General features: G+C 52.8%; 3 protein-coding genes across 4 annotated transcripts in view; 1 reads left to right on the top strand and 2 right to left on the bottom strand.

The window, feature by feature from the left end:
• The window catches only part of btd (biotinidase), a 3,416-nt gene extending 1,117 nt beyond the window's left edge, over window positions 1-2,299 (bottom strand). The window contains exons 1-4 of the mRNA XM_084484796.1: window positions 1,923-2,299; window positions 1,369-1,542; window positions 737-885; window positions 400-603 (exon numbers count right to left, since the gene is read on the bottom strand). Of these exons, the coding sequence (XP_084340922.1) occupies window positions 400-603; window positions 737-885; window positions 1,369-1,542; window positions 1,923-2,189 (794 nt within the window). The 5' untranslated portion in view covers window positions 2,190-2,299. The remainder of the gene's footprint in view (window positions 1-399; window positions 604-736; window positions 886-1,368; window positions 1,543-1,922) is intronic.
• Window positions 2,300-2,420: 121 nt separating this feature from the next.
• Window positions 2,421-3,354, top strand: LOC311365091 (distal membrane-arm assembly complex protein 1-like). The gene is made up of 2 exons (XM_084484609.1): window positions 2,421-3,036; window positions 3,131-3,354. Exons 1-2 carry the CDS (start codon window positions 2,787-2,789, stop codon window positions 3,205-3,207), a joined length of 327 nt encoding a protein of 108 aa, XP_084340735.1. The 5' UTR covers window positions 2,421-2,786; the 3' UTR covers window positions 3,208-3,354.
• A 3,259-nt stretch (window positions 3,355-6,613) lies between these two features.
• The window catches only part of snx13 (sorting nexin 13), a 30,132-nt gene continuing 24,429 nt past the window's right edge, over window positions 6,614-12,316 (bottom strand). The window contains exons 18-26 of one of the 2 annotated variants that reach the window (XM_084484526.1): window positions 12,219-12,316; window positions 11,170-11,289; window positions 10,853-10,963; window positions 10,582-10,743; window positions 8,595-8,666; window positions 8,262-8,407; window positions 7,615-7,683; window positions 7,390-7,502; window positions 6,614-6,872 (exon numbers count right to left, since the gene is read on the bottom strand). The exon at window positions 12,219-12,316 is cut by the window's right edge and continues 45 nt beyond it. In XM_084484526.1, coding sequence (XP_084340652.1) covers window positions 6,637-6,872; window positions 7,390-7,502; window positions 7,615-7,683; window positions 8,262-8,407; window positions 8,595-8,666; window positions 10,582-10,743; window positions 10,853-10,963; window positions 11,170-11,289; window positions 12,219-12,316 — 1,127 coding nt within the window. In that variant the 3' untranslated portion in view covers window positions 6,614-6,636. The remainder of the gene's footprint in view (window positions 6,873-7,389; window positions 7,503-7,614; window positions 7,684-8,261; window positions 8,408-8,594; window positions 8,667-10,581; window positions 10,744-10,852; window positions 10,964-11,169; window positions 11,290-12,218) is intronic. The other variant, XM_084484527.1, reaches the window with a different exon arrangement.

Genomic DNA, 12,316 nt, shown 5'->3' with positions numbered 1-12,316 from the left:
GGGGAGGAGAGGAGGAAAGGTGATGGGGGGAGGAGAGGAGGTGAGGTGAGGGTGAGGGAGGGAGAGGAGGGAGGGTGATGGGGGGAGGAGAGGAGGGAGGGTGATGGGGGGGAGGAGAGGAGGGAGGGAGGGTGATGGGGGGAGGAGAGGAGGGAGGGTGATGGGGGGGAGTAGAGGGGAGGGTGATGGGGAGGAGAGGAGGGAGGGTGATGGGGGGAGGAGAGGAGGGAAGGTGATGGGGGGAGGAGAGGAGGGAGGGAGGGTGATGGGGGAGGAGAGGAGGGAGGGTGATGGGGGGAGGAGAGGAGGTGAGGGGAGGGGGGGAGGAGAGGAGGTGAGGGAGGGGGGGAGGAGAGGAGGTGAGGGAGGGTGAGGGAGGAGTTGCTTCAGAGGACATACGTGCTCGTCGTGCGTCCTTCCTTTACCCGCTCCACCAGCTCCACGGCGGGCTGGCGGAACATGAGGTCGAAGCAGGTGAGGACGCCGAAGCGGCCGGCGAAGGGCGTGTCGAAGGTGATCAGCTCCGGGCTCGGGGGCACGTCGAAGGCCTTTTCAAAGTAAAGGTTCTGCTTGTGGTAGCGTGCGACCAGCTGGCCGTCAGAACTGTTTGTCACACAAAATAAAATAAAGAAATGAACAGGATCAAATAAAAAAAGCCGGACTAATTAACAGGCAATTTCCCCCCCCCCCGTATCAGCGACTCCAGCGACGGGAGGAGTTGAACCCACAACCACACCTGAACACCACGTCTGTGTTGAACTGCCAGCGGCCATCGGGGGGGCAGGCGGGGGCGGCGGTGCCCGCGGGGCAGGGCTGCAGGCCGGCCATGTTGGCCACCAGGTAGAGGCTGTGGCGACGGGCCATACAGCTCAACCGCTGGAGCACCTGAGACACACAACAACCCGTTAGTACTTTAGGATTTGATCCAAAGTAAATATCCAAAGGTTCATTTTTGAATGAAGATTCAATAACACGCAAGTTTAAGCAAGCACGGTCTCCGATTGGTCAATTCCCATTCTGGGCGTGCCTATTTACAGAAAGTAATAAGGCACGAAACTAAACTTTCAAGAGCCTAATTTCCATAACAACGTTCAACTGACCAATAGGAACTATTTTCTGACGGAGATGAACTCGGGCAGAAAGCTTGAATTTGAGGGCAAATTAACCCCACAATATGAAAATATTTTTATAATATTGTTGATAAATGAAGATGGGTTTGTGTTATTGAATCGCAATCTTACACTCGATGGCGTTCTTGAATGTCATTACTGGTACTTGAAGCACAGGACTTCGGAACTAGGCGTAAGCGCAATAATGACATTGAAGAACGCCACCGGGCGTCAGATCGCTTAATGACGTGAGCGGTACGTCGGTGTTGTTGTGTCTCCATACGTCGGTGTTGTTGTGCCGCCCCGGCTGGGTGCAGGGGTTCCAGCTCTCCAGTCGGGGGTCGGGGACCGTCTCCAGGTAGCTGGATATGGAGGAGCGGCTGAAGTTGAAACCATGAATGCCGTCCTCTGGAAAAACCAGGATCTGGACTCCCTGAGGAAGTTGAAAAAGACATCGTTTGTATTGTTCTACGTTCAGTATGTCTATTTTAAAACCACGTTCATATCTATTTGTAATATTTGATGTATTTTTTGTGTTATAACCAGCTTTTCTGCCTATTATTTTTGTCTTGATGTGTTCTCACTTTCACTGGAAGTTATGTTGTTGGTTTTATGTGTGGAACTCAGGAAGACTAGATGACTAGTGTCCCCCCCCCCCATGAATAAACACAACTAAACTAAAAACAATATTCCAAAACACAATCGTCAAGAAAAATTGTACATTTTACGGATACTTTACTTCCAAGATTGTAATAGAAGCAGTCACTACTTCGGTGAGGGAACGTCGGTGCACAACAATGTGATTGTATTTACTTGTCGAGACGCCCGCGCTGCCTGCTCCTCGTACACGTCCAGGTTGGTCCTCATGTGTCGGAGCGCAGCGGCCCGCGGCCGGGCCAGGTGCGGCTCGGGGGTCAGCACAACCCGGTGTTCATACACCGCCGCTATGTACGAAGATCCACCCGGTCTCTGGACTTCATCGGGATTCAGCCCGAACGACGACGGAAAGACGCAAATCAGAAAACAAATAATTGTCGAGAAACCTCTGATATGCATAGTTAACACCGTACGCGTCTCCATGCGTTGCTGTCCAACCAGTGACTCGTCCGCAGTTGGGGGGATTTTAAGTGGAACATATTTTTTGATGAGTTGTGCAGACCAGCCGATAGTGGACTTTAGACCATAAATGACGACACGGCCCCCGAGCTATTCAAGCGCCACAGACGTAACCAGGGGATCCTTTCACAATATAGTGTATTAGTTGTTTGTTGTCTTGCTGAGATCCGAGACACACAAAGTCTGCCATTGAAGACGTAACATTTCAAGTAAAGTACATTTTTCTCCCTAAGAATGGAGTCCAATGTGATGCACATACGCAAGTGCGCCATACGAGCGCAGAATACGCGGGATCTTATTTTGAAAGGTGCAGAGTGCACACCGGAAGTTTAAAAAACACACACCCGGAACTGTTGTCTGACAGGCGCTCTGTAAACAATCCTCACACCCGTGCCCTACAGAACACGATTCTATTATTTTGTAACTACTTCATTATCAATCGACTTCATTGTCGTCCGAGTGCACACATCTGCCGCGGTACACTTCGCGGTGCACGTCGTCCGAGTGCAGAAGCATCATCACCAGTCGGGGGGGGACTAGAGCCGAGTTCAGAACAGGGCAATGTCAGTAGCAGAACCAGAGCCGACAGCGGGAGCCGCAGCGGTCTCCAGCCCCGGGCAGAGAGTCCCCGGCCCCGGGGAGAGAGTCTCCGGCCTCGGGGAGAGGTTCCAGAGCTGTTGGAGCTGCCGGCTGCTGTCGGGCGGTGGTTTGATGGCCGGCGGGCTGTACGTGTTCCAAGCGGCTAAGAGCGTCATGCGGACTGGAGCCCCTCCGACCATCGGCCTGGCCATGCAGCTCACCTTCGCTGCTAGTAGGTCCACCTTTCCTTCGTGATTGTGCTTTATTTTGTACATGATGTGAATGCTGTCCAGGTTTAAATTGGGTTCAAACGCTTGTTTTTGCAGGTTTGGCAGCCTGGGGGATTGTTGTGATTGCTGACCCTGTAGGAAAAGCACAGAAGAAGTCTTCGACAGATGAATGACATTATGAAACAAAACTATAATGTATTATATTTGACTATCACGTAGTCGAACCCGATCTGTCCAAATGGCACCTTTTGTATACATGTAAGAACTTGTCTATTTATCCTTCAAATGTTTATGTCAAATAAAAATGTCAGAAATCCCGATTAGTTGGCTGCAGTTATTTCTTTATCAAGAATGTTAACGTTATTTAAATATTTACTTATTCTTTACACTCAATATTGTTTATTCTTTCGATTGTTTACAAATAGGGGAAATGAAAGTGAAATAGGTTATTCTAATAAACAATACTGGTGTTCATGAAGCCTAACATTGTGTTTTCCCTGTCATAAATGTGCATGACAGAAAATAAAGCGAATGTACCCCATTTTACTGCACATCTTTCTAACGGTTCGCATTCGTCGGAATACGTTCGGAACAGCGCCGGCTGGTGGAGGCTCCTTGAATCGCCCCAACGTGATGACAGAATTGAAACTTTCCGGTGCTTCAGAGACCGCCGATGTGTTCTGGTGCTGCAGCACATGGCATCACAATTTCATGAGGAACTCTTATCAAGGTATTTATTGTATGCGTCTCTTTCTGGATGTTGGACTAGCTTTTTTACACTCGGTAATCAACATTCATGTGAAGTAAACGTGGCGGTTGTGTAATACTCCCTATTATACCAAATCTAATACAGAATAGTTGATGCTTGCATACGACCCAGCAATACACAAAGCCAAAATACTCTTGGTCTTGAAGTACATACAGCTCTTACAGAGTATATATATGAAACACTCAACTGGTCAGTTAGTCTCAGTTACTGTTTTATTAGTGTTATACTGATCTGAGCACAGCTGCTCCAAAAGTAGCAGTTTGATATGCATGATGCGAAAAAAAACAAAAACACCCTTAAACCTCTTCAGTCGCTTAAAATTACCATGACTTTGATTCTTTTTTTTTTGTAGATAAGGAAAAATATGAAAATAGAATTGACAGTACATTTAGGCACACTATTAACACATACTGTACACATATGCACAATTTTTTTTTTATCATAGATTCATATACATTGGGCATTTAAAAAACAAAAGCATGACGAGTTCCTTTACGGACCGACCGGGACACACAGAGGGGAAGTCACTGCATCGGATATGGGGACAGACACTCAGCTCTTAAAGGGCAAGAGCTTCAAAAGTTCTCTTCGTCTCAAGCCAATTAAAGTCCAACAGGGCTGCTCAGTGCAAGCCAATCCCAGCAGACGGGCAGGGAGGGCTCCGGTACAGTCTAGGCAGGTAGTCACACTTCCTGCCCCCCACTCCCTCCTGTGCTGCTTTAAGCAGCGATTCAATGAGGTCATAGGAAGTGTCACTCTACAGTCCATTGGAGGAGAGTCCCTCTGACAGTAAGCCGTGTTGAACGTCTCACTGAACGTCTAGCCAATTTGTTCTAGGCCAAGTCTGACCTTGGCTTAAGAGCTAGTCACGTAAACCCACCCCCCCCCCCCAAAAAAAAAAAAAAACTCAAAGTAAAAACCATAAAAACATAGTAACAAGTCAAGTCGGTAAATTTAAGAAGTCCTCTTACAACAACGGAATGTAAGTTGTTGGCTTGGTTATTTGATTTATTTTTGACCTGTTCATCTCTAGAAGTATGCTCATACTATTTTTCAGTACCCAATTATTCAAATATACATGCACTGAAGAAAAATATTGCACAAAAATAAAAAAATATCAAAATAAGTGATTAGGGATAAATCTCAGTTTTCTTGGTGTGTGTGTGTGTGTGTGTGTGTGTGTGTGTGTGTGTGTGTGTGTGTGTGTGTGTGTGTGTGTGTGTGTGTGTGTGTGTGTGTGTGTGTGTGTGTGTGTGTGTGTGTGTGTGTGTGTGTGTGTGTGTGTGTGTGTGTGTGTGTCTCAAGGAGAGCTACGTCTTGGTCACTAATATAATAATAATAGCGTTTTAAGGCTGGCTCACTAGCGCACACTGGCACAGTTTCGGACTGAAAAGACTTCATCATGCTACAAACATTCGCACGCACGCTCATACCGACACACGACGCTCTCAATGCACAAAGTACAGACCAGACCAAAGTACATTCTCTTAAACATTATACTAAAGTAGTACACTTTTCAAAGCCAGAGGGCCGCCAACACCACAGTATAGATTTAGTCCCACCTTTAATGGAAAGGGTTAAAGGTGAACAGTGCATTGTGGATTAACCTTTTAACCCCCATGAAAACTGATATGGAGCACAGTAGTGTTTGGAGTATTTGTGTGCGCTTGTATGTGTGTGCGTGTGTGCGCGCAGGTGTGTGTGTGTGTGTGTGCAGGTGCTTTGGTAGTTTGACAGTAGTGTTGAATGGGGCATTCTGACAGTCTGGAAAGGCCTGGAAGCCTTTAATCAACTCGTTAGAATTAGGTTGACGCAGAGAGAGTTAAGTCACATAAAAAAAAACGAGACGTCGTCCTTCTGAACCAGTGCAACTGACAAAATCAGTTTTCTAAATATGCGATTATGTAATATACACAATTTACTAAAAACCCAAGTGATTATTCGCTCAATCTTCCTCAACACATGAAGGTCAAACAAATGAACGGGAGCTCAATCTGTCTATATGCAAGCCGAGAGAAGCAGGAGGGTAAGGCCAGGGGAGGGTCAACGCGGGCTACACTGCAGGTCAGAAACCACCCGTCCAACGTCGACAGTATGTGGTCTGCTCTCTGGACCACTGGTCCGGGGGGGGGGGGGGGGGGCGGCGCGGCCTGGGCCAGCTAAAGCTAAACACCTAAACAAAAAGGTCCAAACTGAAGATCACAGAAGAGCAAACAACGTCTGTTTGTGTGTGTGTGTGTGTCAGGAGGGCAGTGGGCGAGTGTCGCCTTGTTCCCAGTTCACTTCAGTCTCTCTAACGTCTCTGGAGCTCTGGAGGGTCGGAGTGGAGAGTGGAGCACCACGGTGGGGGGGCGGCGCCACGGGGGACAGAGAGCCGTCCAGAGGATGGAAGAAATTGTGCGAACACACACACACACACACACACACACACACACACACACACACACACACACACACACACACACACACACACACACACACACACACACACACACACACACACACACACACACACACACACACACACACACACACACACACACACACCTCACCGTGGTTGTTCTCGAGTCTGTCCGTCTGTCTGTCTGTCTACTCGCTCGTGGGACTGGGTGTGTGCACGCTTGCGCCACGCCCATCTCTCACGCCTCGGGAGTCTGCTGCCCGGTGGCCCCTTCCCCCCTCCACCTCCACCTCCACCTCCTCCACCACCACCCCCTCCACCTCCTCCACCACCACCCCCTCCACCTCCTCCACCTCCCCCTCCACCTCCACCACCACCACCACCTCCTCCACCACCTCCACCTCCCCCTCCCCCTCCCCCTCCTCTCTCCTGTCACCTCTTGAGGGTGGTGCTCTTGAGTTTCTGGTTGTAGCGGTGCGTGCGCGGCGAGCGCGAGTGCAGCTTCACAAAGAGCTCGGGGAACTTGTACTGCGGGAACATGGTCTCCAGGAAGCTCTCCAGGAACACGTAGACCAGCCGGCGGTTCATGGGCTGGTGCTGGAACATGTCGAACACCCGCAGGATGCCCTTCCTCGTGGTGTCGGCGCCGATGATGTGCTTCAGCTCGTCTGCGGGGGGGGGGGGGGGGGGAGGAAGTGGGCGGCGGCGGTCGCGGGGGGACGAGACGGGGGGGGGGGTCAGGTTGTTAGTGTCTGTCTAGGCCGAGGCGCGTTGGGGCCACCAGATGGTTGCCGTTTACGTTTAGCGGACGTTTTCCAAAGCGACTTGCAGTACATGAAGTACATTTGTCAGAAGAATAAGAAACACTGTGTGGCTGTTGGTACAGTAAGGACGTTCACAGAACCAAGCACTGACAGCCGTACGTTGACCTGTTGCCATGGACTGTACTGCTACTACCAGTTTTACATTCATGGGTCATGTCAACGTTTTAACTTTTTAACAGGTTATCGTTTTTTCGAACATGTGGTCCCATGGCTCAACTGGCAGAAACTGCTGTAAGGGTTGAGGGTTCAACTCCCAGTGGTGCCACCCGTGTTCAGAAATGTATTGCACCTATCTGTGTGTGTGTGTGTGTGTGTGTGTGTGTGTGTGTGTGTGTGTGTGTGTGTGTGTGTGTGTCCCCACCTGGCATGATGCCCAGCAGGTTGGTCTTGGCCGCCACGCGGGTCCTCATGCGGGTCCCCTTGTCCCGGGTGGGCGGGCTCTCGGCCAGGATCCCGTTGGGCCAGTAGGAGTCCCTAACACAGAGGAGGCGGGGCCACAGATGATGACTGACAGGTCCCACTAGCCAATCACAGTGAGCTAAATGACAGGTGTGTGCTGAGGGGGGGGGAGAGGGACAGGAGGTACCTGAACTTCTTGACGTAGTCTGCCACCTGCTCCGGGGAGGTCATGAAGTCCACGTGGTCCACGATCTTCCTGTGGTGAGCAGAAAGACCATCAGTTACAGCTGGGGAGGGGGGGCTGTAGGTATGGGTAGTAGGGGTGAGTAGTACGCTAGGTATAGGTAGGAGTGAGGGTAGGAGGGTAGGAGTGTAGGGGTGGGTAGGAGTGTAGGGGTGGGTAGGAGTGTGGGTAGGGGTGAGGGTAGGAGTGTGGGTAGGGGTGAGGGTGGGGGTGTAGGGGTGAGGGTAGGAGTGTGGGTAGGGGTGAGGGTGGGGGTGTAGGGGTGAGGGTAGGAGTGTGGGTAGGGGTGGGTAGGGGTGAGTAGGGGTGAGGGTGAGGGTGTAGGGGTGAGGGTAGGAGTGTGGGTAGGGGTGAGTGAGGGTAGGAGTGTGGGTAGGGGTGAGGGTAGGAGTGTGGGTAGGGGTGAGTGAGGGTAGGAGTGTGGGTAGGGGTGAGGGTGTAGGTAGGGGTGAGGGTAGGAGTGTGGGTAGGGCTGAGGGTGAGGGTAGGGGTGAGTGTGGGTGAGGGTGAGGGTAGGGGTGAGTGTGGGTAGGGGTGAGGGTGAGGGTAGGGGTGAGTGTGGGTAGGGGTGAGGGTGAGGCTGTGCTGACCTGTTGATGGTGTCGCCGTACGTGGCCCTGATGAGCTGCTGCAGAAGGTTCTTGATGTTCCTGCGCAGCCACTGGTTCTTCTCCTTCAGGTCGAACACCTCGTCCATCAGCAGCAGCATCACGCGCAGAGGGATGTTGTCATCCACCTGGACACACACACACACACACACACACACACACACACACACACACACACACACACACACACACACACACACACACACACACACACACACACACACACACACACACACACACACACACACACACACACACGTCAGGCGCGGCGCGGCAGTACTAAGTGTGTACCGTGCTGTAATGTGTTCTCCTCACGTTGTCGTCCAGCTGGGCCAGCACGCGGCAGTGCTCCGGGTCGATGTCCGACTTGGGGAGAAGCGGAGGGACCTGAACACACACAGAGCCACGGAGTCAGAGGGGCCCCTAACCAGACCACAGGGGCCCTAACCAGACCACAGGGGCCCTAACCAGACCAGAGGGGCCCTAACCAGACCAGAGGGGCCAGAGGGGCCCTAACCAGACCACAGGGGTCCTAACCAGACCACAGGGGCCCTAACCAGACCACAGGGGCCCTAACCAGACCAGAGGGGCCCTAACCAGACCACAGGGGTCCTAACCAGACCAGAGGGGCCCTAACCAGACCACAGGGGCCCTAACCAGACCAGAGGGACCAGAGGGGCCCCTAACCAGACCACAGGGGCCCTAACCAGACCACAGGGGCCCCTAACCAGACAAGAGGGGCCCCTAACCAGACCAGAGGGACCAGAGGGGCCCCTAACCAGACCACAGGGGCCCTAACCAGACCAGAGGGGCCCCTAACCAGACCAGAGGGGCCCCTAACCAGACCAGAGGGGCCCTAACCAGACCACAGGGGCCCTAACCAGACAAGAGGGGCCCTAACCAGACCAGAGGGGCCCTAACCAGACCAGAGGGGCCCTAACCAGACCACAGGGGCCCTAACCAGACCAGAGGGACCAGAGGGGCCCCTAACCAGACCACAGGGGCCCTAACCAGACCACAGGGGCCCCTAACCAGACAAGAGGGGCCCCTAACCAGACCAGAGGGACCAGAGGGGCCCCTAACCAGACCACAGGGGCCCTAACCAGACCAGAGGGGCCCCTAACCAGACCAGAGGGGCCCCTAACCAGACCAGAGGGGCCCTAACCAGACCACAGGGGCCCTAACCAGACAAGAGGGGCCCCTAACCAGACCAGAGGGACCAGAGGGGCCCTAACCAGACCAGAGGGGCCCTAACCAGACCACAGGGGCCCTAACCAGACAAGAGGGGCCCCTAACCAGACCAGAGGGGCCCTAACCAGACCACAGGGGCCCTAACCAGACAAGAGGGGCCCTAACCAGACCAGAGGGGCCCTAACCAGACCAGAGGGGCCCTAACCAGACCACAGGGGCCCTAACCAGACCAGAGGGACCAGAGGGGCCCCTAACCAGACCACAGGGGCCCTAACCAGACCACAGGGGCCCCTAACCAGACAAGAGGGGCCCCTAACCAGACCAGAGGGACCAGAGGGGCCCCTAACCAGACCACAGGGGCCCTAACCAGACCAGAGGGGCCCCTAACCAGACCAGAGGGGCCCCTAACCAGACCAGAGGGGCCCTAACCAGACCACAGGGGCCCTAACCAGACAAGAGGGGCCCCTAACCAGACCAGAGGGACCAGAGGGGCCCTAACCAGACCAGAGGGGCCCTAACCAGACCACAGGGGCCCTAACCAGCCCACAGGGGCAGCTCCAGGGGGACTTGAGAGATTTAGATGGTTAAACCTTCAATAGTTTTATGTAAAATATGACTATTTATCGAGTGTGTTAATGTATACGCTGAGTGATCAATGAGTTATAAGCTAAGGCCCGAAATAGATGCAGTCAGTCAACTCAATTGTATTTGTATGGCCCTTAATAAATAGTCTCATAAGGGCTTTACAGGCCATGTATTTATGACCCCCCCCTGACCCTAGCACCCCAAAGGGCTGTGAAAAATCCTCTTCATTTACAAGGAAGAAATCTGGAGGAGAAACACAGAGTGGGGGGTCCCTCCATCCAGGGATGGTTAGAAGTGTAATCATTAATCATCAATAGTCGTATCAAATGCAAACATTTACTGATTCATGTTCTAAATCTTTTTAAATAACTCTGGGTGATGGGGTCCTCAGCTCCTGTTTCCAACACCTCACCACACTACTACAAATGATGCTCCAAAATGAAGACTACAACATCAGTTTAAAGGAAAGGAGTCCGGTGTGGATGCGGGGGGGTCCATGGGACCTCCTGGCGGGGGGGGGGCTCACCTTGAATATGGACTGCTTGATGTCCTGGCCCAGCCGCTCCGACATGCGGCCCATGTTGTCGGAGACCTTGTTCATGCCCTCGGCCAGGCTGTCGGGGAAGGCCTTCACCACGTTGGACACGTTCCTCATGGAGCTCCGCAGCGGGTTCACAAACGTGTCCATCTGGAGAGAAACGCCCCCGCCAGAGGCTTTAGGAGTAGGAGATCTCAACCGCATCCTAAAACACACCATCAGACCCACGGCTGCCAGGGGGGCCGGCCGCCTCACTGACCTTGCGTGCGAAGTCTCCTTTGCCCTTGTTGTAGGCCTTGTTCTCTAGGAAGTCGTAGACGTGGGGCAGCAGAGTAGGGCAGGCTTTCACCATCTCTGGGTTTATCAGTAACTGGAGAGCACACAAAGTGAATACACACACACACACACACACACACACACACACACACACACACACACACACACACACACACACACACACACACACACACACACACACACACACACACACACACACACACACACACACACACACACACACACACACACGGTGCACGAGGCTGGACACAGAGATGGGCCGTGAGTAGGAGCCCGTACCTGGAGGTAGGCGTTGAGGTCCTTCTTCCTCTTCTCCAGGAAGTCCCGGTCCATGTTGTTGAAGGTCTTCTTCCCGGGCAGCCGCAGGATAGACGTCAGGTTCTCGTACTGCAGCGAACACTTTGGAGTCATTATGTTAGCGGTTATTTTGTCAAAGTAAAAGCGTCCCCTTGTAGTGTTACCAGCCCTATTTCCACCATCATTACCGTACCCTGCGCCACACCGTGAACAAGTCAGTAAGACTTGGCCAGGCGGACACCAATCCAATGGTAGACCAGCTCAAATCTGGGTCAACGCTAACCTGACATCGGCATTTCATTTCCCAAATGCATATTAGTCTTAAACCTCTCGGTTCATTTTCAATTTCCTAGGGCAGCTGTCGGGCACAGACCGAAATGGCTCTGGACGTAATTGGACAGACGTACGACCAATCAGAGTAACGAAACACGAGACACACGTCGCCGACAGCCAACCTTGGTGGTTGTAACTGAAATCGCTCAACAGCGCTCCCATAGGGCTCTGCTCCGGCTCTCCGGCTCGGCCCTGAATCAGTGGCAGGGGCTTCCGAGCGAAGCCATCGGAGCAGCAGCAGCAGAGCTCCTCTACAGACACATTCTGGCGGACGCGTCACGTTTCCCCGATGGAGGAGAGAACACTGAAGTGCTGCTTGGACGCGTACCGTACGCTACAGCCGTGAACAGCAGGCCAAAGCAAAGCCCGCGTGGACCAGCCTCGCTCCAGGGACGGCTTAACACATTAGAACTGACCACCTTGACATATATTTTCAAAGATGAGTAAACACAAAGAAGGAGAAGAACTCACAGATAGTTGCTGGCGTTTACCCTCGCCTAAACCAAACGGTGTTTCCAGTAAGTGAGAACGCGTCTGACGCAGATCATCTTCTATTATTTAAATAAGAGCTAGACTCCGGGTAATGTCTGGAACCTGACCTCTCTTGCCACGTTCACGTGTACGCATACGTGTAAACTGCTTGGGACCTCCTGGGACCCAGAGCAGGGACCCCCCCCCCGCGGAGCCCCGCCACCCACCTGCTCGGTGATCCTCATGTGGAAGTCGTGGAAGTCGGAGTAGCGGCGGTAGGTCTTCCAGCAGTCCTCGCTGCCGTCGTTGTTACGGCGGAACACGG

This window comes from Micromesistius poutassou (assembly GCF_964030765.1).
Source record: "Micromesistius poutassou genome assembly, chromosome: 20".
Classification (NCBI taxonomy): domain Eukaryota; kingdom Metazoa; phylum Chordata; class Actinopteri; order Gadiformes; family Gadidae; genus Micromesistius; species Micromesistius poutassou.
Note: the sequence above shows the minus strand (reverse complement) of the source record. Positions and strands in the feature narration are given on the sequence as shown.